This window comes from Lepus europaeus, chromosome 17 (genome assembly GCF_033115175.1).
Source record: "Lepus europaeus isolate LE1 chromosome 17, mLepTim1.pri, whole genome shotgun sequence".
In the NCBI taxonomy this organism is placed as follows: domain Eukaryota; kingdom Metazoa; phylum Chordata; class Mammalia; order Lagomorpha; family Leporidae; genus Lepus; species Lepus europaeus.
Window position 1 is genome coordinate 26058778 of NC_084843.1, and position 23339 is coordinate 26082116.

Here is a 23339-nt window from a genome sequence, read left to right on the forward strand (position 1 = left end):
GAAATTCTTGCATGTGTGCACAATGGAACTAGTTCAGAGTTGTTGACTGTGGTGTTATTTATAAAAGAAAAAACTTTAAACAACCCTAAATATGAGAGCATGTATAAAGGGGTCTCCAAAAAATTCATGGAAAATTTACATTATGAAAAAACTATGCATGGGTCAAAATAAACTTATTTTTTGTTTCTCTTAAAAATTTCAATTTATTTGAAAAACTCAGAAAGAGAGACAGCGATATACAGACAGATGGAGAGACATTTTCCATCTGCTGGTTCACTGTCCAAATGCTTCTAACAGCCTTGGCTGGACAAGGCCAAGGCCAGGAGCCAGAAACCCAATCTGGTCTTCCGTGTGGGTGACAGAGCCATCATCTGCTGCCTCACGGATAAATACAAGCATGATGCTAAACTGAAAACAGAGTATTAGGACTTGAATCCAGGCACCAGATGGGACGTGGGCATCCCAAGCAGTCTTAACAGCTGCACCATACACCTGCCCCAAACTTTTCTTTTCAATTCCACTTTCCACTACCTTTTTAAAGTATCGTAGATAGTCCAAGAACACATATGGTTTGGCACATTCGCAGGAAAGATAACTATTTTAACTACACATGTAAAGATGTAAAAATTCATCTCAAAAACTAAATTTTGAATGAAAAAAAGCAAATGGCAAAATATTAAGTATAGTACACCATTTATATAACTTTTAAAAACCATACAAAATAATTATTTGTTTTTTACCTCATCAATGAAATGTTTTTTCATCATGACTTCACAGTATTAGAGAAACACTACTATGCTTACACTGTGTTTCTTAGGGGCCTTGAGATTAAAATCAATTAAGTTAACAATACAATGTAGGTGCAGGGACAAGGAAGATGTCCTGGGTTCTGTCTGTCAACCTCAACCTGTTTGTCATTAAAACTCTACACCTCTCATCTCCTCAATAAATTCACTCCTTTCCTGGTTTGGTCCACTCTGCCAAAACCAAATACCCCCATGCAAGCTCATGCCATAGTCTTCCAAGGGGGCCCAACAGCAGCAGTGATAATGAGAGGATCAAAAATTATTTAAAAGACCCATTTCAGTCTTCTCAGAGTTCACAGATCCATCCTTTGTGGTATTCATCAATGTAAGGTATCTGCTCTTAGTCTGAATCAACTACTCAACCTCAATCCTCATTAATGGTTTAACTAAAACAAGATATTACATCTCAACGGTGAAGATACTATAGACTAAAACCACTAATATGATAAAGTTTCTTCATTTTCACAATAAAGACTGGAGAGGAACACAATCAAAACCTACAAAACTGAGGCCAGTGTTGTAGCACAGCAGGTTAAGTTGCTGCTTGGGACACTGGCATCCCATATGGCAAAATCAGTTTGATTTCCTGGCTGTTCTGCTTCCAATCCAACCCCCTGCCAATGCACCTGCTAAAGTAGTGGAAGGCAGCCGAAGTACTTGGGTCCCTGCCACCCATGTTGGGGACCAATACGAATTTCCTGGCTTGTGGCTGTGGTCTGGACCAGCCCTGGCTGTTGTGGCCATTTGGAAGTGAACCATAGAATGGGAGATCTCTTTCTCTGTTTTTCCCCCTCTGTCACTCTTTCAAATAAATAAATTAAAAAATATATTTTTTTAAAAAGTCTACAAAACCAAGAGAACCACAGAGTAATCAAATCACATTATTCTGAAATTAAAAGGGCTTACTTTGAAGTTCTCAAAGCTGCTGTTAGCATCTGGAACTCAATGTGGCAGGAATATTTCCCTATGTCAGAATGAGCCTCTTCCAAAATATCAGACTTCCACTCTGATCCCTTGAGGATTCTGACTAAACCTCACCCTCTGGAAGTCACTGTGGAGATCCTTCTGTAACATCCCCAAGAGCACACGACCTGTAACCTGGAAGGATCCAGGGCTGACCCTGCAGACTTTCTGATGGTCATTTTCATCTAGCTTTGCTCACCAATTCTGAGAAGTGGGGTTTTCTATGGAGGGAGAAGAAGCAGACAGGCCTATGAATCCAAATTGTTGGGATCCTCTGAAAAAATAAGCCCAAACTGGATCCACCGCCACAAGGAGCAACTTCCCACTAGTTCTCTTCCCTGAGAACTCGCATGGCATGCCCCTGTCAGGGCGTGGCCTCCAATTCCAGCTCAGCTCACCAAGTAGTAGTCTACACTGAAGGAAGAGGTGTTCTCAGCTACCTGTTGTTTAACGGAGAGTCTATTCCGAGTTACAGAAAACTAGTTTGAGAACAGTAATGTTTCTTTTTGTTAGACGCCAACAAAGAGAACTGCAATCAGTCTTAAAATTGATCCTTAAAACTTTTACAAAGCTGATATCTTGTTTCATAGAAGCTCTCTCATTAACCCTTGGAGGGCCAAGTATCCCAGCTAGAGAAATAAGATTACCTGAACAGAAAGAGATAAAATAAGTGCTACTAACTGGCAGAATCAGGATCAGATCTCAGGATTCCCAAAGCCAAAGCCCAGTGTTCTCTCCACAAGGCCACACTGCAGGACAGCACTCACCTTGGCCGAACACTCAGCTCCGGGATTGTTCGAATAAATCTGGGGTGGCTTATCGGAAGAAACCTACAGAAACAAGTTAAGTCAAGACATTTTTTTTTATACAACACAGTCATTTGGAGACCAGTATTTCTACTCCAACCCAAACCAAGCTTTCAAAGCTACCTGTTCCCCCATTGCACACCACCAATGTAAGATGTGTCCTTCTTGGGACAACGGTAAAGAGCTGGCTCCCCTAATCTTCTAGAATTGTCATACCAGACCCTGAAAATAATTTTCTTTATAGACTGTTTACACCAACTCTTTCATTCAAAAAATGACATGACTGGAACAAGCAAATTAAGCTGCTGCTTGGCACACCCGCATCTCACACAGAAGTTCTAGTCTAAGTCCCGGCTACTCCACTTTTTTTTTTTGACAGGCAGAGTTAGACAGTGAGAGAGAGAGAGAGAGACAGAGAGAAAGGTCTTCCTTCCGTTGGTTCAACCCCCAAATGGCCGCTACGGTCAGCATGCTGCGCCAATCCGAAACCAGGAGCCAGGTGCTTCCTCCTGGTCTCCCACGCGGGTGCAGGGCCCAAACACTTGGGCCATCCTCCACAGCGCTTTCCCGGGCCACAGCAGAGCTGGACTGGAAGAGGAGCAACTGGGACAGGATCCGACACCCCAACCGGGACTAGAACCTGGGGTGCCAGCACCACAGGCGGAGGATTAGCCTAGTGAGCTGCAGCGCCGGCCCTGTTTTCTTGATGTAAAGTGAGAATAATGGTAGTGACTACCTTGCAGGGTCTTTTGAAAAGCTGAAAGAAAATGTACATTATGTGCTTAGCAGTTTGCCTCGCTAATAGTTACTGCATAGAATAAATCAGTTATCATAATCCATGCTCTACTGCACACCTTAATTATGCTCATTCTGAGAGCTAGCCCAGCAATTGAGATGTGAGTTAAGATGCCTGCATTCCATATCTGAGTGCTTGAATTTGGTTCTTGGCTGTGGCTCCTCACTCCCACATTCCTGCTAATGTAGACCCCGGGAGGCAACAGTGATGGCTCAAGTAGTTGGATTCCTGCCACCCACATGGAAGATCTGAACTGAGTTTCCAGTTCCTGGCTTCCACCCCAGCTGAGCACCATTGGAGGCATTTGGGAAGTAAGCCAGTGGGTAGGAGCACTAGCTCTTGTGTGCTCTCTCCATTGCTTGCTTTTTTTCACTCATTCTCTTACTCTCACTCTTTTTCTCTGTGTCTCAAATAAGTTTTTAGATTGTACTCATTTGCTTTAAAACTTGTTACAACATATACTGTTGTAGAGATTCTTGCTGTATCAAGAAAAGCTTTCAAAGTCTAACCAATAATTTGCATATTAGTTTCAGTGAGATCTTTAGTGAGTCACCTATCTCCTCAACCTTAGTTTCCTCAATTTTTAAAAAAGATATTGATTGGGCCGGCGCCGCGGCTCAACAGGCTAATCCTCTGCCTTGCAGCGCCGGCACACCGGGTTCTAGTCCCGGTCGGGGCACCGGATTCTGTCCGGTTGCCCCTCTTCCAGGCCAGCTCTCTGCTGTGGCCAGGGAGTGCAGTGGAGGATGGCCCAAGTGTTTGGGCCCTGCACCCCATGGGAGACCAGGAGAAGCACCTGGCTCCTGCCTTCGGATCAGCGCGGTGCGCCAGCCGCAGCGCACCTACCGCGGCGGCCACTGGAGGATGAACCAACGGCAAAAAGGAAGACCTTTCTCTCTCTCTCTCTCTCACTGTCCACTCTGCCTGTCAAAAAATAAAAAAAATTAAAAAAAAAAAAAAGATATTGATTTGAAAGGCACAGTGACAGAGAGATCTATCTACTAGTTCACTCCTCAAATGCCTGCAACAGCCTGGCTGCTCCAGAAGCCAGGAAACTTGTCTGTGTCTCCACGTTGGTAGCAGGGGCCCAAGTACTTGAGCCATCTTGTATCTCATTATCAGGGAGCTGGATTGAAAATGGAGTAGCTGGAGCCGGCGCCACGGCTCACTAGGCTAATCCTCTGCCTGCAGCGCAGCGGATGTGGAGGATGACCCAAGTGCTTGGGCCCTGCACCCGCATGGGAGACCAGGAAGAAGCACTTGGCTCCTGGCTTCAGATCGGCGCAGCGCACCAGCCGTAGCGGCCATCTGGGGGTTGAACCAAAGGAAGGAAGACTTTTTTTTTTTTTTATTTTTTGACAGGCAGAGTGGACAGTGAGAGAGAGACAGAGAGAAAGGTCTTCCTTTGCCGTTGGTTCACCCTCCAATGGCCGCTGCAGCCGGCGCGCTGCGGCTGGCGCACCGCACTGATCCGATGGCAGGAGCCAGGTGCTTATCCTGGTCTCCCATGGGGTGCAGGGCCCAAGCACCTGGGCCATCCTCCACTGCACTCCCTGGCCACAGCAGAGAGCTGGTCTGGAAGAGGGGCAACCGGGACAGGATCCGACGCCCCAACCGGGACTAGAACCTGGGGTGCCAGCGCCACAGGTGGAGGATTAGCCTAGTGAGCCGTGGTGCCGGCCGGAAGGAAGACCTTTCTCTCTGTCTAACTCTGCCTGTCAAAAAACAAACAAACAAACAAACAAATCAGGAAAATAAAATTCAGGGTTAAGTATTTACAACCACAGTCACAGTCAATATGAAATTCAAACCCAGGTCTGACCCTACATCTATGCTCTTAACCATTACACTGTACTTCATATATTTTACACACACATACTTTTAACCATTCAAAAAGCACTCTTCGGCAGGTGCTTTTTTTTTTTTTTGACAGGCAGAGTGGACAGTGAGAGAGAGAGACAGGGAGAAAGGTCTTCCTTTACCGTTGGTTCACCCTCTAATGGCCGCTGCGGCCGGCGCACCACGCTGATCCAAAGGCAGGAGCCAGGTGCTTCTCCTGGTCTCCCATGCAGGTGCAGGGCCCAAGCACTTGGGCCATCCTCCACTGCACTCCCAGGCCACAGCAGAGAGCTGGACTGGAAAAGGAGCAACCAGGACAGAATCCGGCACCCCGACCGGGACTAGAACCCAGGGTGCTGGTGCCACAGGTGGAAGATTAGCCTAGTGAGCCGCAGATGCCTTTTAATACTCAAGAGAATCTAACTTACATGCAACTTTCTGGAACCTGCCTATACTCCTTTCCCTTTCCCACAATTACAACCACCTTCCCTCAAAGCCACTCTACCCCTGCCAAAGACTCCATACTTGAAAGTCTTCACGTCTCGCCCACCAATCACTCGGGCAGTGACTGTCTTCCCAACTTTCAGCTTGGTAGTTGGAGAGGTACCCACTGGAACATCATCTAGAATTTGGGAGGCATGGATACAGCCGATGATGCCATCTTCCAGAGTCACAACCACATGAGTAGGCTTCACAGACTTGACAGTCCCGGTGACCTTGTCCCCGATGGACAGGGCATGCTTCTTTATAGGCCCTACGGCAAGAGCTGGATCCACCTCCTCATCCTCATCCACCGTCTCAGAGTCCTTCCGGGCCTGTCTCATGGTCCTCTTAGCAGCCGGACCCTCAACGGCCAAAAGAAAACCAGTCACTCCCGGCTCTGTGGTCTTGAGAGTTAAGGAGACACCCTGTCCCACCTGCAATTTCTCTGAATCAAAGCGGAAGGTGTCATTGAGGTGAGAGGTCAGGGAGAAAGCTGCTAGGTGGCCAGTCTCTGCCAAGGATGCTATGGCAAATGACTCTTCCAAGTGCTGCACAATTGCTTGGTATTCGCTGCCTTTCTTCAGCTGGAAAAGAGAGAGAGCCAAATCTGTTTTTCTCATAAGGTACTGTCATTCATTTATGGTCTCCCGCAGGCAGGGTTGGGCTAAGGAAACCCTCGGGAGACCAGGGGACCTAGGGCTTGTGTCAGCTGTAACAGACCTGCCTTCTCTCCCTGGGCCAAGCTCTCCTCCCCTAAAAGCTAAACCCTTGGTATTTCAACAGAATCCCCTGGACTCGGTTTCTTTGGGTTTTAAATCCAGATTCCCAGGCTTCACCTTAAGAAGGATTCTGATGCATAGCCAGGTGACCTCTAGTGGCTCTTCAGGGTAAAGACACTGTGGTTCCTGACACTAACCCCACCCCCTTGTTCCTCGACTTCACCAAAGAGACACATTATTGAGAGCTGACCTAATATTCCTTGAAAACCAAATTGTGCTCATGCTCCTATATGCCCAAGTTTCACTTAGATGACAAAATGGTCTAGGGCTCTGCTGGAAAACTGAGTGAGAGGCCAACATCACTTTGTTCTCTCTCAAAGTCCTAAGGTGGGAATTGACTATAGGTTACAGATTAAATTCTCTGTACCACTCTGCCATTAGATGCTAAGCACCTTAGATGATGGCCAAATATATTTGTCACCCAGAGAAAAATACTGTGTATGAGGCAAAACAGGAAAGGGTATGGATGTGTGGCCTGAGAATCAGAACTACCCTGAAATGTTTTTTGTTTGCTTACGATGTTTTCAAAACAAATTCATTTCCAACATTTTCAACGTTTATTTCAAATAAAGATCCAAATTCTGCCCTCTTAAGAAACAGACTTAGCAACACTAGCCCCAGATACTCCCAGCTGGCAACAATCAGATAAACGAATTAGTCTCTGACCCAGGTTGTCAGTCCTAGCCCTGCCACCCCTAAACTACATGGTCTGCTTCATTCATTCCTGTTGCCTGTTAGAGCCTACAGGTGGGGTGACCATATAATTTATCACCTAAATTGGAGTGAAAGCATTACTAACCATGCCAACATTAGAAGTAAAAATTGGAAATGTCTCAGACAAATCCAGGCACAACGTCACCTACCTATAGGCACCTGAGATAGAACCCCTGAGCGCAGAGTGTGGTGCTGAAGGAGTATGTGATGTGAAACCACAGGGGGCTAGCTCTGGGGCATAGAGGGTAAAACCACCACCTACAGCACTGGCATCCATATAGGCACTGGTTCCAACACTGGCTGCTCCACTTCCGAACCAGCTCCCTGCTAATGCACCTGAGAAAGTCCTTGGACCTCTGCACCCATGTGGGAGACTCAGATGCTCCCATGGAAGCAGATAAAGTTCCTGGCTCCTGGCTTTGGCCTGACCCAGTCCTGACCATTACAACCATTTGGAAAGTGAACCAGTGAATAGAAGATTTCTTGCTCTCTGCATCTGCCTCTCCTCTGTAATTCTGACTTTAAAATAAATAAATTTTTAAAAAAAAAAAGAAAGAAAGAAAAAAGAAACCATAAAAGCAGAAGTCACAGCACACTTACCTTTTTAGCTTTTCTATCCACCAAGTTCTGGAGAAGAGAAACATGCACTTCCAACTTCAACATATCAATATTTAAGATTACAACCTTCTTTTTCTGCCCTGACTCCACCTCCTGCCCTGCAATCATAACCAAACACAGTGTGATCATCTTTCTGGAACAGGCTGAGAGAGGATAGCACCTGTCCTGGACCTCCTAACCACGGGCCCTGGGTCTATATGGGCCACAGTTAGGAAAACCAAAGGGTCATCTCCCATCATTCAAGTTCAGGTGAGCCTTAATTCATGCAACCTGATACAACAAAATCTAGACTTATCAGTAATAACAATTAAAAAAGTCATAGCTGAACCTTCTCTAGTGCTCAGCCAGTTGTCATGGTTTACATTCACGCAAGATAGGTATGCCAAAACTTTCCACTGAAATCAACTCATTTATCCTATCTTTGCAAATTCTGTGTCCAGGAGAAGCAGCAAAGGGGAAAAGTCCCCCCTCACCCCCCCAACACTTATCACGATGGCCAAGAGGGATGGACTCACCTGCCCGATGGTACTTGCTGGCTTTCAGGACCAGGCCAGGCACTGGGCCCCCACTGAACAGCACACAGCCATCTTCCAACACCTCCTGCACCATGAGGTCAAGGACCATTCCCGGGGTCATCTTGGCCAGTGTCTGGATCAACACAGAGTCTGCCAGAGACCAACCAAGTGAGATTGGGAGGAGGAAACCACACTCTTACTGCTCCTTTCTTCTGCAAGTATGCTGTCACCAAGGAGGGTCATGAAGCATCAGAACCACTGACAAGGTACAATTACTTCTTGCTAAAATGTCTGGTATCCATGGAAACCCTTGTCACAGGCAAAGAGATCCATGGTCCTTGCTAATCCTGCCTGACCACAATTCATGAAAATTCTTAACACAGACTCTTCTTTTTCTTTTCTTTTCTTTTTTTTTTTTTTTTTTGACAGGCAGAGTGGACAGTGAGAGAGAGAGACAGAGAGAAAGGTCTTCCTTTGCCATTGGTTCACCCTCCAATGGCCGCTGCGGCTGGCGTGCTGTGGCCGGTGCACCACACTGATCCAAAGGCAGGAGCCAGGTGCTTGTCCTGGTCTCCCATGGGGTGCAGGGCCCAAGCACTTGGGCCATCCTCCACTGCCTTCCCGGGCCATAGCAGAGAGCTGTCCTGGAAGAGGGGCAACCGGGATAGAATCTGGCGCCCCGACTGGGACTAGAACCTGGTGGGCCGGCGCCGCAAGGCGGAGAACTAGCCTATTAAGCTGCGGCACTGGCCCCGAACACAGACTCTTCTTTGGTCTCTGAATTTTCATTCTACCCTCTTAAGCACTGTGCTACCAAATCCTGTTAAGGTTCCAACAATCCTCACAATGGTATAAAGTCTAAGAGAAGCAGAGCAATGTCCTTCATGAAGTCTGTCAGGCCCCTGCTCTGTTTCATTATATATATGTGCTGAATAAAGGAGTGACAAGTGAAGAGGTGAATCTGAAGAGAGAAACGACAAGTGAAAAGGTGAATGAATTCACAAGAAATGCAAATGTGGGACCACAGTACCAGTGGCAATACTGAGACTGACAGGAGGAGACGAGGGAGTTGAGATGCTTGTAATGCTTGATCTTAACCTGGACTAGATAAACAGAGGTGTTCATTTTATAATCACTTATTGGACTATATACTTAACGATGTGTGCACTTTATATAGGTCATGCTCCATTAAAAAAAGCCTATCAACTTAAAAGTGTAACAGATGTTAGCTTACAAAATAAACTCCCCACCCAGACCCTGCCCTGTGCCTCCTCTCCCCACCGAATGGACTGAGCCATCTACCTCGGTTGCTCATGAGGCTGCGTACGCCTTGCAGTTCCTCCAGGCACTGGCTCAGGAGGAGGAGGCTGGTGCTGGCCACATCACCCAGCATGCAGTCCGACAGCCGCAGTGACAGTAGCATCCGCTGCTTCTCCTCGTCCACGTTGGTCACCTTGGCAACTACTGTCTGCCCCTCGACAAAGTGGTCACTTGGGGAGGTCACAAATTTGTCACTCATGATCTGAAGGGAAGAATGGGTAGACAATGAGGAAAGGAAAGGACACCTTCATGAAAACAACCCACCGAAGATGCCCAGAAAGGGGTGTGTGGAAGCCGCCCCTGCCATCTGTGAGCACTGCCCTGTTCCCCTCCATAAAAACACAGCAGAGGCTCCAGTGGCACAAGCACACCTTGAGAAGGTGACTTACTGGCAAGTTAGAGGGACCATGGCTGCCCCTGTCTACCACTCAACAGCAACCCTCTGTCCCTTACTAAACACTTTACCAGCTGCCCCTAGCCCTCCAGCCCCCATTTTAAAAACTCAAGTGCAGGCCGGTGCTGCGGCTCACTAGGCTAATCCTCTGCCTGCGGTGCCGGCACCCCGGGTTCTAGTCCTGGTCAGGGAGCCGGATCCTGTCCCGGTTGCTCCTCTTCCAGTCCAGCTCTCTGCTGTGGCCCAGGAGTGCAGTGAAGGATGGCCCAAGTGCTTGGGCCCTGCACCCATGTGGGAGACCAGGAGGAAGCACCTGGCTTCTGGCTTCGGATCGGCACAGCACGCTGGCAGCAACACACCCGGCTGTAACAGCCACTTGGGAGTGGGGGAGGTGAACCATCAGAAAAAGGAAGGCCTTTCTCTCTCATTGTCTAACTCTGCCTATCAAAATATTAAAAAAAAACAAAAACAAAAACAAAAACAAACCTCAAGTGCAGGGGCCAGCGCTGTGGCACAGCAGGTTAATGCTCTGGCCTGAAGTGCCAGCATCCCATATGCGCACCAGTTCGAGACCTGGCTGCTCCACTTCCAATCCAGCTCTCCTCTATGGCCTGGGAAAGCAGCAGAAAATGGCCCAACTCCTTGGGTCTGTGCACCCGTGTGGGAGACCTGGAAGAAGCTCCTGGCTCCTGGCTTCAGATTGGTGCTGCCCGGCCATTGTGGCCAATTGCGGAGTGAACCAATGAATGGAAGACCTCTCTCTCTCTCTCTCTGTAACTCTGACTTTCAAATAAATAAATAAATAAAATCTTTAAAAAAAAAAAAAACCTCAAGTGCAGTCACCTCGACACTGGAGTATGAGGTCTCCAAGGGCACCTGGTGATGCAGCATGAAGTAGAACAGGTGCCCCTTTCTCCAGAAGAACTGGACGAGAGCAGCAGGGTCTAGTCTCAGCTCCACTTGCCCAGCCCTCTGCCAGGTGCCTCTGTGCCACACACAGCCTTAAGGGGTGCCCTGAAACTCCTAAGGGTTTAAGTATCTTGTTCCTTCCCAACAGCCCTCAGTTCCATGAGCCTGGCCCCTGGCATTCTCCTTGAAGATCCTTGCAGACAGAGCTGAACTTACAGCTTTAGGGGCCAGTCCACTGAGACCTGAGGGAAACTGGACAAACACGCCATAGTCCTTGATGCTCTTCACAAAGCCAATGAGCAGCATTCCAGGATGAATTTCTGAGAAGTTCTTGGGATCCTGGCCACCTTCTACCGTGGACACCAAGGCTGGTTTCCTGCAAAGGAACTAGTGGCACTTTGTCAAGGAATATTCTAGAAAAGGCAGATTAAACATCCATTTCTCCCATCTCCGTTTTCTCCACTTTATACCTTCTGCTATGACAGTGAGGCTCTGTACAACACCAGCAGCATCTGGGGCTGGCATTGTGGTGTAACAGGTTAGGCCACAGCCTGCAATGCCGGTATCCCATGTGGGCACTAGTTTGAATCCTGGCTATACTGTTTCCAATCTAGCTCCCTGCTAATGCACCTGAGAAAGCAGCAAAGGATGACCCAAGTCATTGGACCCCTGCATCACATGGGAAATCTGGATGAAGCTTCTGGATCCTGGCCTCTGCCTGGACCAGCACTAGCCATTATGGCCACTGGGGAATGAACCAGCGGATAGAAAAGCTCTCTCACTCTCTCCTCTCCCTCCTTCCATAACTCTGCCTTTAAAATAAAGAAAAAACCTTAAAAAAAAAAAAAAAAGGCCACATCAATATCAGCCGTATCAGTATCAGCATCACCTGGAATTGGAATGTGTGAGACATCCAAGCTCCTAAGCACCACTCGACCTACTGAAGTCTACACTGTGGCATGTGGCCCAGCCACCTGTTCTGGCCCAGCCAGGGGACTGTGATGCACACCTCTCCTCATTAACTCATCTCCAGATTACGGGGGGAACCACAAAGGAGATGGCTCCACTCCATGGTATGGCAGGTAGATCAGCCACTGCCCCCATCTTCACAACTTGTATATTTTATCTTCAATGAGAAGATACAGTGTCCTCCTTCAAAGTACCCACACAAAGACCAAAGGGAATACTTCTGAGTCCCAGTTCCCTAAGGAGAGGGAAGGGAAGGGGTAGGAAGAAAAGTAGGCAGAGGCACAGCACCACCATACTGATAGTTCTAGCACAAGGGGCAAGCAACAAATGCCCCAATAAGGCCAGACATGCCACTGGGGCTACCCCAATGGGCCTTGCAAGCCACTCTATTTGGACTCCCACTCACTCCTATGACCTGACTACTCCACTCTGACCACAGCCATATGCTAGCTGTACTTCAGTTCTGCCTTTCCTTTCCACAGTGCAGGCCTGGGCACTGGTTTAGTCCTGCAAACATATATTCCCGAGGTCAATGTTTGATATTTTTTTCTCTAGACATTTCCAACTGAGAGCAGAGTTTAGCTCAAAATTTCCCACCCAAGTGGCCGGCGATGTGGCATAGCAGGTGGAGCCGCTGCCTGCAGTGCCAGCATCCCATGTGGGCACCGGTTTGAGTCCCAGCAGCTCCACTTCCAATCCAGCTCTCTGCTATGGCCTCGGAAAGCAGTGGAAGATGGCCCAAGTTCTTGGACCCCTGCGCCCATGCGGGAGACCTGGGGCAGGCTCTTGGCTCCTGGCTTCGGATCCGTGGAGCTCCGGCCATTGTGGCCAGCTGGGGAGTGAACCAGTGGATGGAAGACCTCTCTCTCTCTCTCTCTCTGCCTCTCCTTCTCTGTGTAAAAAAACAAAACAAAAAACAAAATTTCCCACCCAAGGGCTCACGGCCCCCCTACCTTCCATTGCCCTAAGATACCAGTCAAGGATACAAGGTGTTTCTCGCTCTGACTCAGACACAGGACACGGTGAAGGATGTCTCCTGCCTGGAGCCAGTGATACAACAATGGGCCATTGGCGACGTGGTCCGACAGATAAGGCGTGGGGAGGAAAGCAGGAATGTTGTGGGGCAAGATGGCCACCTCCAGCCCATCTTTGGTCTTCTCTAAAACCTTCACATCCACCAACTACACAGGGAAGAGAAAGATAAAAACAGTCCTTGCTTGAGCAGACAGCAACCTATATGTATCAGGCAGCTCTCAGAGGCACTGGACTCCAGCTCCAGGGATGACTGATTACTGACAGGCTAAGAGTAGAGAAGCAGCTTGCTTCCAGACCCACACCCACCCCAATTACCCAGCAAGCACCGCTGTACACACATTGCAGGACTCATTTACAGGCTCCTGTCACTCCTCTCCTAAGGCTCTCCACTGTGTCCCACAGCAAAGAGAACAGGAGGTGGGGCCTCAGGACCAGAGAGGAAAGAGGTAGCCTACTGAAAAGCCACACCATACCAGAACTTTCCTTCTCATAGACAGTTTTCTCTAATGTCCCCTGGAAGCCCAGAATCATATCCAGCAACTTCTGTCACTCTCTTCCATGGGCCCAGGACTCCCTCTGCCACTGTCTGATAAAATAACCTGTTGGAGAAGTCCGGCTACCTGCCCAACAGTAACGCCTTGTCCTTTCTTCTGACCCTGTCCAGCGTGTTCTTTCTTCGGTTCTCCATCGCTCAACAGCTTAAAGGATAGAAGCATCCTCTCTTTGGATGGCTCACTGTTCAACACCACCACCTTCACCACCTGGTGAGAAACCAAAGAACCCCAGCTCATCTTCCCAACAGGCCTTGCGAGCCTGCAGCATGGTACCCTCTACTAGTGCTGTGGAGGTCTTGGGAGACCCTCCACAACCCTGGGTCAGATCAAAAGGCAGTGGAAATAAGAAACATAGTGAGAGCTACACAAAATCCCCACCAGCCAGCCTAACGAACGAAAAGAAGACATGAGTAACTTTTTGGTACGACCCCAAGATTAAAGGAAAAAAAATTATTCTTCCTAATCCGACCCAGAACACTAGTTTTATAACATTGTCCCCTGTGGCGATGGTGGCCTCAGAACCATTTCTGAAGCGAGGGACTCTATTTACCATGGGTTAAAATTGATTACTTCCAGGTGTAGGCCTGAGGGCCATTAATTTACTGGCTTCTGCTGAACCCCTCTGAGGGTTCTGCTGTTCTATTCCCATCGTCTTCATTGAGCTGGCTCAGACCCACTTTGCTCTTCTCCTCAGTCTCTTCAAAAGCAGCCCTCCTACCTGCTACTCTTAAAAACTATTCTTGGGATCACCAAAGTAAGGAGGCCTGTCCAGAGTAAGGCTACCTGGCCAGTGTAAAACACGCTCCCGGGGTCAGGAATATACTGGGCACTGAGCTCATGCTTCGGCACCAGTCCCTGCACATCATTGTAGAACTTTACAATGCAGCCGTAGTCCTTGACCCTGATGATGACGCCATGTGTCTGCAGACCAGGCTGGGCATCAGCATAGCAGGTAATGGGAGGGAGCTTGGATTCAACCAGGGTTTTCTTCAGGGTCATTATCAGCTTCTTGGCTTCAGGGTCACAAAGTAATACCTAGGAGAAAGATAGTGACTGTCATCAAGTTACCCGATACCAACAGAAGTACTGAACTAGGCTCTGCAGCTCCCTGAACCCAAAGGTCATGAACCTGCTGTCTCTTTTCCTGTAATAACCTCAGCTCAGGTCCTCCCTGCTACCTGCTGCATGACCATCCACAGTGCATTAATCTCTATTTCAAACACACCTGCTCCTGCAAGGTGGTGCAAACTACTGCCTCCTGACCATGCAGCAAGACTCATTACCCCACAGTGCTTCCACAGGGTCTAGTGCTACAGGAACCTCTACAGCACCTGCACTCCCTGCTGGTGGGCTTTGCACCTAGTCTAATGGAATAAACAACTGAGCCAATTTACTGCCTGAGGACTGCTGTTAATTATTAGCTATAAACTAAAACTGAGCTAGGCAAACATCTCTTATCTTTCAGAAGGTTAAAGACAGAAAAACTCGTCATTTTTCTATTTGAGAAGAGACAGAGCTTCCATCTACTGGTTCACTCCCCAAATGTCTGCCAGTAGTGGGACTGGACCAGGAAACTCAATCCAGGTCACCCATGTGGGTTGCAAGGACCCAACTACTTGGAGCATCACTGCTGTCTGCCACAGTTCTTATTTTTCCCTAACATTCCAGATCCTACCTATCTTTTCTAGTTCAAGTCCCATCTCTGCCAGAAATCCAGAAGGCATTGTCATATAGAGCTGAATTCAAAAACTGGTTCTGGGCCGGCACCACGACTCACTAGGCTAATCCTCCGCCTTGCGGCGCTGGCACACCAGGTTCTAGTCCCAGTCGGGGCGCCGGATTCTGTTCTGGTTGCCCCTCTTCCAGGCCAGCTCTCTGCTATGGTCCGGGAGTGCAGTGGAGGATGGCCCAAGTGCTTGAGCCCTGCACCCCATGGGAGACCAGAAGAAGCACCTGGCTCCTGCCATCGGATCAGCGTGGTGCACCGGCCGCAGCGGCCATTGGAGGGTGAACCAATCGGCAAAGGAAGACCTTTCTCTCTGTCTGTCTCTCACTGTCCACTCTGTCTGTCAAAAATAAAAATAAATTAATTAATTAATAAAATTTAAAAAATAAAAAAAAAAACCCTGGTTCTGCCATTTATTAACTGTGTGTCAAGATACTTGGCTCTCCTAAGCTTTAATTTCCCAACTTGCAAAATGAGAATATACTAACTTTGTAAGGGTTTTAAGGCCTGAATAGAACAATGCTTGTCATGGACCTAACAGAGCCACTGGCACAGAATACATGGACATGTCGTTGTTAATAATATCAATGACTGCTCCAGCCCACCCTCCTCTCTGTGGTATGACCACAGTGTATAGATGGCACCAAATTTGTGGCAAAAGGTCACACGCTGGCTTGTGCTCCCTTCGTGTAAGGTATTTAAACTCCCGCTAGTAAAACGACATGACCTTTCAAGGACGAGAACTCCCTTTTCCCTTCCCAATGCCAGGCGCAGCACTGGACACACTGTAGACATACTGCACGCTGACTGTGGGTAAAGGCAGACACTTCAGCTGAGAACTAGACTCTTCCTATTCAGACAAACCCACAGGAGGCTCACCCGGCACTTCAGCTCTTCCCCAATGTGATACTTCTTCTCTGGATTCTTCACGAGGATGTCGGCCAGGTGACTGGGGGGTACCAGGCCCCGTATTCGCTCACCCACCTTCAACAGTATCCCATATGGCTTTATGGTCAGCACTGTGCCCTGGGGAGTTCAAAGAAAAGATGCCACAATATCTCAAGAATGGTCATTCCTCCACTTCTAGACCCCACATCAAAGCCTGTTATTCCAGAGTTCCCAGGGGTAAGGAACCCCCTCCACTCAGATCAGGAGTGGGTCAGGTTTGTTTACGGGAACTTTTGCATCTTTTTGTGTGTGCATGTGCTTTCTGTCTGCCTCACAAATACATACCCTAAAGGAGAGGACTACGTCTCCTAAGGGACGAACTCTAGATATAAAGTGGGTCTGCTCAACTGGACCTAAAAAACCGGATAGAAGGAGCAACTGGAACTGACTTCTCACAAATATTTTAGGGAGTTCACTTACTATAGAACTGACTTTTGATATGGTCTAACATCTACCACCAAATCCCAAATCCCAGGATTTATGACCTACTGCCTCTGTGTAGTAGGGTGGTACCAGTAACACCTTCTTATGAAATTAATTATATTATGAGAAAGAAATTTCAATTAACAGGCAGAGGCAGGAACATGATTGTACATGTGTTAACATGAGGACTAATGAGCAGTCGGTTAACTTATGAACTTAAAATGAACATGAGAAAGAATCTAATTACATGCTTGAAGTTTTACCTTTATTACTGCCCCAGGTTTGATGTCATGATATCTAAAGTACTGAGCTTCAATAATAGACCTAGGATGAATGGAAAATACACAATCAAATAACTAAAGCACAATAATCATGCTGGAAAGAAAGAAAACCTTTACTCCGCAAGGCCAGGAGAACCTGGATGTGCATATACCCAAGCGCACACTCTATACCCCAACATGTGTTAATAAGACTCACGTCCGCAGAGAGAGCAAAACCAGTTCATCCAATGGGCTGTAGTCAATGATCCTGCACTTGTGAGTGTTCCCTGGCTTGAAGGCCTCAGGTTTGAAGACTTTCTTGGAATCAGAGAGATGGCTGAGCTACAAAGAACCAAGTATTAAATACAAGCCAGTGGCAACAGATCTGTACTAAACATACCATACCACAATGCACTCAACACATTTGTCACCTACTGCAAAAACAGAACTTTGATTGCTCATTAAAATAATTCTTCCGACTAAAAAATTATTCTTTATCATCATAGAATCGCAGTAAGGTCAAAGAAAAGTTTAAGCCGGCGCCGTGGCTCACTAGGCTAATCCTCCACCTTGTGGCACCGGCACACCGGGTTCTAGTCCCGGTCGGGGCACCGATCCTGTCCCGGTTGCCCCTCTTCCAGGCCAGCTCTCTGCTGTGGCCCGGGAGTGCAGTGGAGGATGGCCCAAGTTCTTGGGCCCTGCACCCGCATGGGAGACCAGAAGAAGCACCTGGCTCCTGCCATCAGAACAGCGCGGTGTGCCGGCTGCAGCGCGCCTACCGCGGCGGCCATTGGAGGGTGAACCAACGGCAAAAAGGAAGACCTTTCTCTCTGTCTCCCTCTACTGTCCACTCTGCCTGTCAAAAAAAAAAAAAAAAAACAAAGAAAAGTTTAGATCATGGGTTGGTCAACTGTGGCTCACGAGGCATGCCTGTGGGGGAACTTCTAAAGTTCATGGAAAACACTTAACAGTGGGTTAAGATGCTGCCTGTGATGCTGGCATCCTACATCAGTGTCGATTCAGCCTCAGCTGCTCCTCTTCTGATCCAACTCCCTGCTAATATGCCTGAAAAAGCAGTGAAGATGGCCCAAGTGTTTGGGACTCCGCCACTACGTGGGAGACCTGGATGGAGTTTCAGGCTCACAGCATTGGCCGGACCCAGCCACAATCATGGAGGCCATTTGGGGAGTGAACTAGTGGATGAAAGAGCTCTTTCTCTCTCTCTCCCCCTCCCCCCCCTCTCTCTTTGTAACTCATTCAAATAAATAAATAAATAAGTAAATCTTAAAAAAAGTTCACAAAAAAGATAAATTTATCTTAATTCAAAAAACTTTTGAGGTGCTGGTGCTGTGGAGCAGTGGGTAAGGCCAGCATCCCATATGAGTGGTGGTTCATGTCCTGGCTGCTCCTCTTCCAATCCAACTCTGTCTATGGTCTGGGAAGGCAGTAGAAGATGGCCAAGTGCTTGAGCCCCTGCACCTGCATGGGAGACCTGAAAGAAGCTCCAATTCCTGGCTTCGAAACAGCCCAGTTATAGCCGTTGCAGCTATTCGGGGAGTGAACTAACTGATGGAAGAACTTTCTCTCTGTCTTTCCATTTCTTTGTAACTCTGCCTCCGAAAAATCTAAATAAAATCTTTAAAAAAAAAAAAAAAAACTTTTGAAATCCTTGCAGGTTCTTTTTTTTTTTTTAAGATTTAAAGATTTATTTTATTTATTTGATAGAGTTAGAGAGAGGTAGAGACAGAGAGAGAGGCCTTCCACCTGCTGACTCACTCCCCAGATGGCCGCAACGGCCAGAGCTGCGCCAATCCGAAGCCAGGAGCCAGGAGATTCTTCCAGATCTTCCACATGGGTGCAGGGGCCCAAGGAGATTCTTCCAGGTCTCCCACGTGGGTACAAGGGCCCAAGGACTTGGGCCATCTTCCACTGCTTTCCCAGGCCACAGCAGAGAACTGGATTGGAAGAGGAGCAGCCGGGACTCGAACCGGTGCCCACATGGGATGCCTGCACTCCAGGCCAAGGCTTTAACCTGCTGCACCACAGTGCTGGCCCCAGCTTTGCAGGTTCTTCTAACACTTTTTCCATAAATTTTTCAAAGGTCCCTTGAATGCACAGATTTCAAAATGTTGTATCAAAATAAACTTATCTTTTAATTCCGTTTTTCCGTTAACTGAGATACTATATTTTATAAATAAGAGTTGGTTTTTTGTTTTTTTTTTTTTTTTTTTTTTGACAGGCAGAGTGGACAGTAAGAGAGAGAGACAGAGAGAAAGGTCTTCCTTTTGCCGTTGGTTCACCCTCCAATGGCCGCCGCGGTAGCGCGCTGCGGCCGGCGCACCGCACTGATCCGATGGCAGGAGCCAGGTGCTCCTCCTGGTCTCCCATGGGGTGCAGGGCCCAAGGACTTGGGCCATCCTCCACTGCACTCCCTGGCCACAGCAGAGAGCTGGCCTGGAAGAGGGGCAACCGGGACAGGATCGGTGCCCCGACCAGGACTAGAACCCGGTGTGCCGGCGCCGCAAGGCGGAGGATTAGCCTAGTGAGCCGCGGCGCCGGCCTATAAATAAGAGTTTTGTAGGAATACAGACATGACAGTTCATTTTCACACTAAAGCTACTTAAGGCTCAAAAGCTTAAAATATTTAGTACCAAGGGGCCTTTCAAGGAAAATTGTCCTTAGCCCTGGCCTAGACACTAACTCAGGCTTATATTGCCTGTTGACCAGTATCACCTATCACCCATAGCAGGTTGGTTGTAAGGCATAAGGCAGAGTGGACAGTGAGAGAGAGAGACAGAGAGAAAGGTCTTCCTTTGCCGATTGGTTCACCCTCCAATGGCCGCCGCGGCAGGCGTGCTGTGGCTGGTGCACCATGCCGATTCGAAGCCAGGAGCCAGGTGCTTCTTCTGGTCTCCCATGCAGGGCTCAAGGACTTGGGCCATCCTCCACTGCACTCCCGGGCCACAGCAGAGAGCTGGCCTGGAAGAGGGGCAACTGGGACAGAATCCGGCGCCCCAACTGGGACTAGAACCCGGTGTGCCGGTGCCGCAGGTGGAGGATTAGCTTAGTGAGCCACGGTGCCAGCCCGGTTCTAAGGCATTCTAATATAGCAAACATTGTTCTAATTCCTAAAAACAGTGTGTCACAATCCGAGATACACAAAAAGAAGAAATGAATATGAAGGGATGCAGGAAGCAGCAAAGGACCCACGTGTTCCACAAGTCCCTCAAGGGACGACATCCCTGATCAAAGACAGAGGCCTCCTTACCCGGGCATAGGCCAGAACCCCATTCTTCAGGGTGAAGGTGGCCCCAGCCTTGATGAAAAAGCCCTGAACAGGAACATCATCCAGCACAGCTCCAAGGTGCTGGCAAGAGAGTCGCGTGAGGGGTCGACCAGGCTGCAGGAAGATGGGGCGCAGGCTCAGGCGGACAACTTTGGTGCGAGGATGTACACAGAGGATGCAGGCTCTTACCTGGACAAAAGGAAGAGCAGAATGAGCAGGACCAGGCACAAAGGAGACAGTCCAAGGGCCAGGACTCTGGGTGTACGCACCAACAGCAAGGTATAGTGGCACTACATTTTTTTTTTTTACAATATTTATTTGAAAGGCAGAATTACAGGGAGACACAGAGAGAGAGAGAGAGAGAGAGAGAGAGAGAGAGCGATCTTCCATTTGCTGGTATACTCTCCAAATGGCTGCAATGGCTAGAGCTGGGCCAATCCAAAGCTATGAGCTAGGAGTTTCTTCCGGGTCTCCCCTGCTGGGACAAGTACCTTCACTGCTTCTCTAGATGCATTAGCAGGGAGCTGGATCAGAAGTGCAGCAGCCAGGAATCCAACCGGCACACACATGGGATGCTGGCACTGCAGGTGGTGATTTCATCCGCTAGGCCACAGTACTAGTCCCAGGCACTATAATCTTTAGTATTGAGTAATGAAATCAGCTTGTGTGAAAAAGTTAAGGGGCCGGCACTGTGGTATAGCAGGTAAAGCCGCCGCCTGCAGTGCTGGCATCCCATAAAGGCACTGGTTCGAGTCCTGGCTACTCTACTTCCAATCCAGGCCTCTACTTATGGGCTGGGAAAGCAGTGGAAGATGGCCCAAGTGTTTGGGCCCGCACCCGTGTGGGAGACCCAGAAGCTCCTGGCTCCTGGCTCAGCTACAGCCATGCAGCCATTTGGAGAGTGAACCAGAAGATGGAAGATCTCTCTCTCTTTCTGTCTCTGCCTTCTCTATAACTCTGCCTCTCAAATAAAAAAATTAATGTAAAAAAAAAAGGTCAAACAAAATGTCCCTGAGGGACCATGTCTGTCTAAACCAGCACTTACTCAAGGCCAAGAAAAACACACATCAGTGGTCTCCTCAACCTCAAGACACTAACACACATACAACAATGTACTGGTGGCAAGACATCAAAGTCTCATCAAAACACACCAAAGTTAAGACATGTAAATGTCTCAACTCTGCATGCAAATAGGGAAAAAATCACTACTAAAAAGAAGTTCACCAAAATGTTAACAGTTTTATCACTAGGTGGTGGAAAGAACAATTTTCACTTAAAAGAAAGAAATCTCAGGGCTGGCATCGTGGAACAGTGGATGAAGCCACTGCCTGGGATGCTGGCATCCCATGTAAGCACTGGTTCTAATCCCAGCTGTTGCTCTACTTCTGATCCAGCTCCTCGCTAATGCACTAGGGAAAGTAGCATTATGATGTCCCAAGTACTTGTACGCCTGCCACCCATGTGGAAGATCTAGATGAAGTTTCAGGTCCCTGGCTTCTAGCTGGCCCAGCCCCAGCTGGTATGGACATTTGGGGAGTGAAGCAGAAGATAGAAGATCTCTTTCTCTGTCTCTCCCATTCTCTGTTAACTGCCTTTAAAATAAAATAAAAAAATTTGTTTTAAAGATTTATTTATTTATTTGAAAGGCAGAGTTACAGAGAGGCAGAGGCAGAGAGAGATGTTCCATCTGCTGGTTTATTCCCCAAATGGATGCAACAGCTAGAGCTGAGCTGATACAAAGCCAGGAGCCAGGAGCTTCTTCCAGATCTTCCAGTTGACTGTAGGGGCCCAAGCACTTGGGCCATCTTCTACTGCTTTCCCAGGCCATAGCAGAGAGCTGGATTGGAAAAGGAGAGTTGGGTCTTGAAACAGGGCCCACATGGGATACAGCACTTCAGGTGCTGGCTTTATTTGCTACACCATAGTGCCGGCCCCATAAAAAAATTTTTTAAAGAGAGAAAAAAACCTCTATAATATCCATAAGCATGCATTATTGTTAAAAAAAATCATTTTATGATTCCAAAAATCCTGAATCACAAATATCAGTATTTTCTTCTCAAATATCTATGCTCATTGTAGAAAATTTGAATATTTGAATAGAAAAATCATCCAGGATTAACACTATTAACACCAACTTACATAATCTTCTGACATCTTAACCACGTATACTCCTTTTAATGATTATCAAAATCGGATCTATAATACTCAGAGAACTTTTAAAATCACGTTTTGCTATTTAAGCATATCTTATACTCCCAAGTTAAAAATTTTCTAAAACATTTTTAGAAAATAAAGGCAAAGATTCATTACCTTAAAAAAAATCTAACTATATGGAAGAATATGAAGTAAAAACTAGCAGTTTCCTCCTCCCTATGTGCTTTCTCTAATCTCAGTCCCAGGGTAGTTTCCTGTGTTCCATCCAAAATGCTCCTTACGCTTCCCCTCAGCTCTCCCCTGTACACTGCACACCTGCGGTCTTTAGGACCTGCTCTGTAGCTATCAAGAAAAAAGGTAGGTGCAACATTTCTTACTGCTTGGTTTGAGAAATATGTGCCAACTTTCTTGGGATCCAGGTGCATAAAGTCAACCAGGCCCGTGAAGAATTTGAGGAAATTTAGTGTAAGGCCAAACCGAGTCACCTAGAAATAAACAGAACAGGTAATGAAAAACATTCCTTTGAAGAAATCAGGAACATGACAGACACTATCTATATTAAACATTCAATGCCTCAATGTAACTATGCGCCTCTCTTCCCACTGCCAACCCTTATCAATCCTTCTTCCTATAGGATTAAGTGGCATGAGGCGGCCATTTGGTCTAGCAGTTAAAGACACCCGCATATCCCACATTAGAGTAGTTGGGTTTGATTCCCAGTTCCAACTCCTGATTCCAGCTTCTTGCTAATGCAACTGGGAGGCAGCAGTGACAGCTCAAGTGAATGGGTTCATGCCACCCACAGGAGGCTGGGATTGAGTTCCTAGACCCTGGTTTTGGCCCCAGCCCAGCCCCAAACATTGCAGGCACTTCAGGAGTGAACCAGACAATGGAAGCTCTCTTTCACTGTCTCTCTCTCTGTTCCTCTGCCTCTCAAATAAGTAAATTTTTAAATTTAAATTAAGTAGCAGGACAACGGCAAGCTTTATTTAGTAAGCTCACCTCTCTTCCTGCCTAAGACAACACATCAATTCTCCCATCA

At 47.6% G+C, this 23339-nt stretch overlaps 1 protein-coding gene across 1 annotated transcript in view; it reads right to left on the reverse strand.

Moving 5' to 3' along the window:
* The window catches only part of PDCD11 (programmed cell death 11), a 51654-nt gene that overhangs the window by 17306 nt on the left and 11009 nt on the right, over positions 1-23339 (reverse strand). The window contains exons 8-21 of the mRNA XM_062214949.1: positions 22675-22782; positions 20126-20332; positions 17075-17199; positions 16861-16921; positions 16106-16252; positions 14284-14535; positions 13567-13707; positions 12898-13092; positions 11159-11329; positions 9622-9841; positions 8320-8469; positions 7787-7902; positions 5736-6277; positions 2537-2599 (exon numbers count right to left, since the gene is read on the reverse strand). Coding sequence (XP_062070933.1) covers positions 2537-2599; positions 5736-6277; positions 7787-7902; positions 8320-8469; positions 9622-9841; positions 11159-11329; positions 12898-13092; positions 13567-13707; positions 14284-14535; positions 16106-16252; positions 16861-16921; positions 17075-17199; positions 20126-20332; positions 22675-22782 — 2498 coding nt within the window. The remainder of the gene's footprint in view (positions 1-2536; positions 2600-5735; positions 6278-7786; positions 7903-8319; positions 8470-9621; positions 9842-11158; positions 11330-12897; positions 13093-13566; positions 13708-14283; positions 14536-16105; positions 16253-16860; positions 16922-17074; positions 17200-20125; positions 20333-22674; positions 22783-23339) is intronic.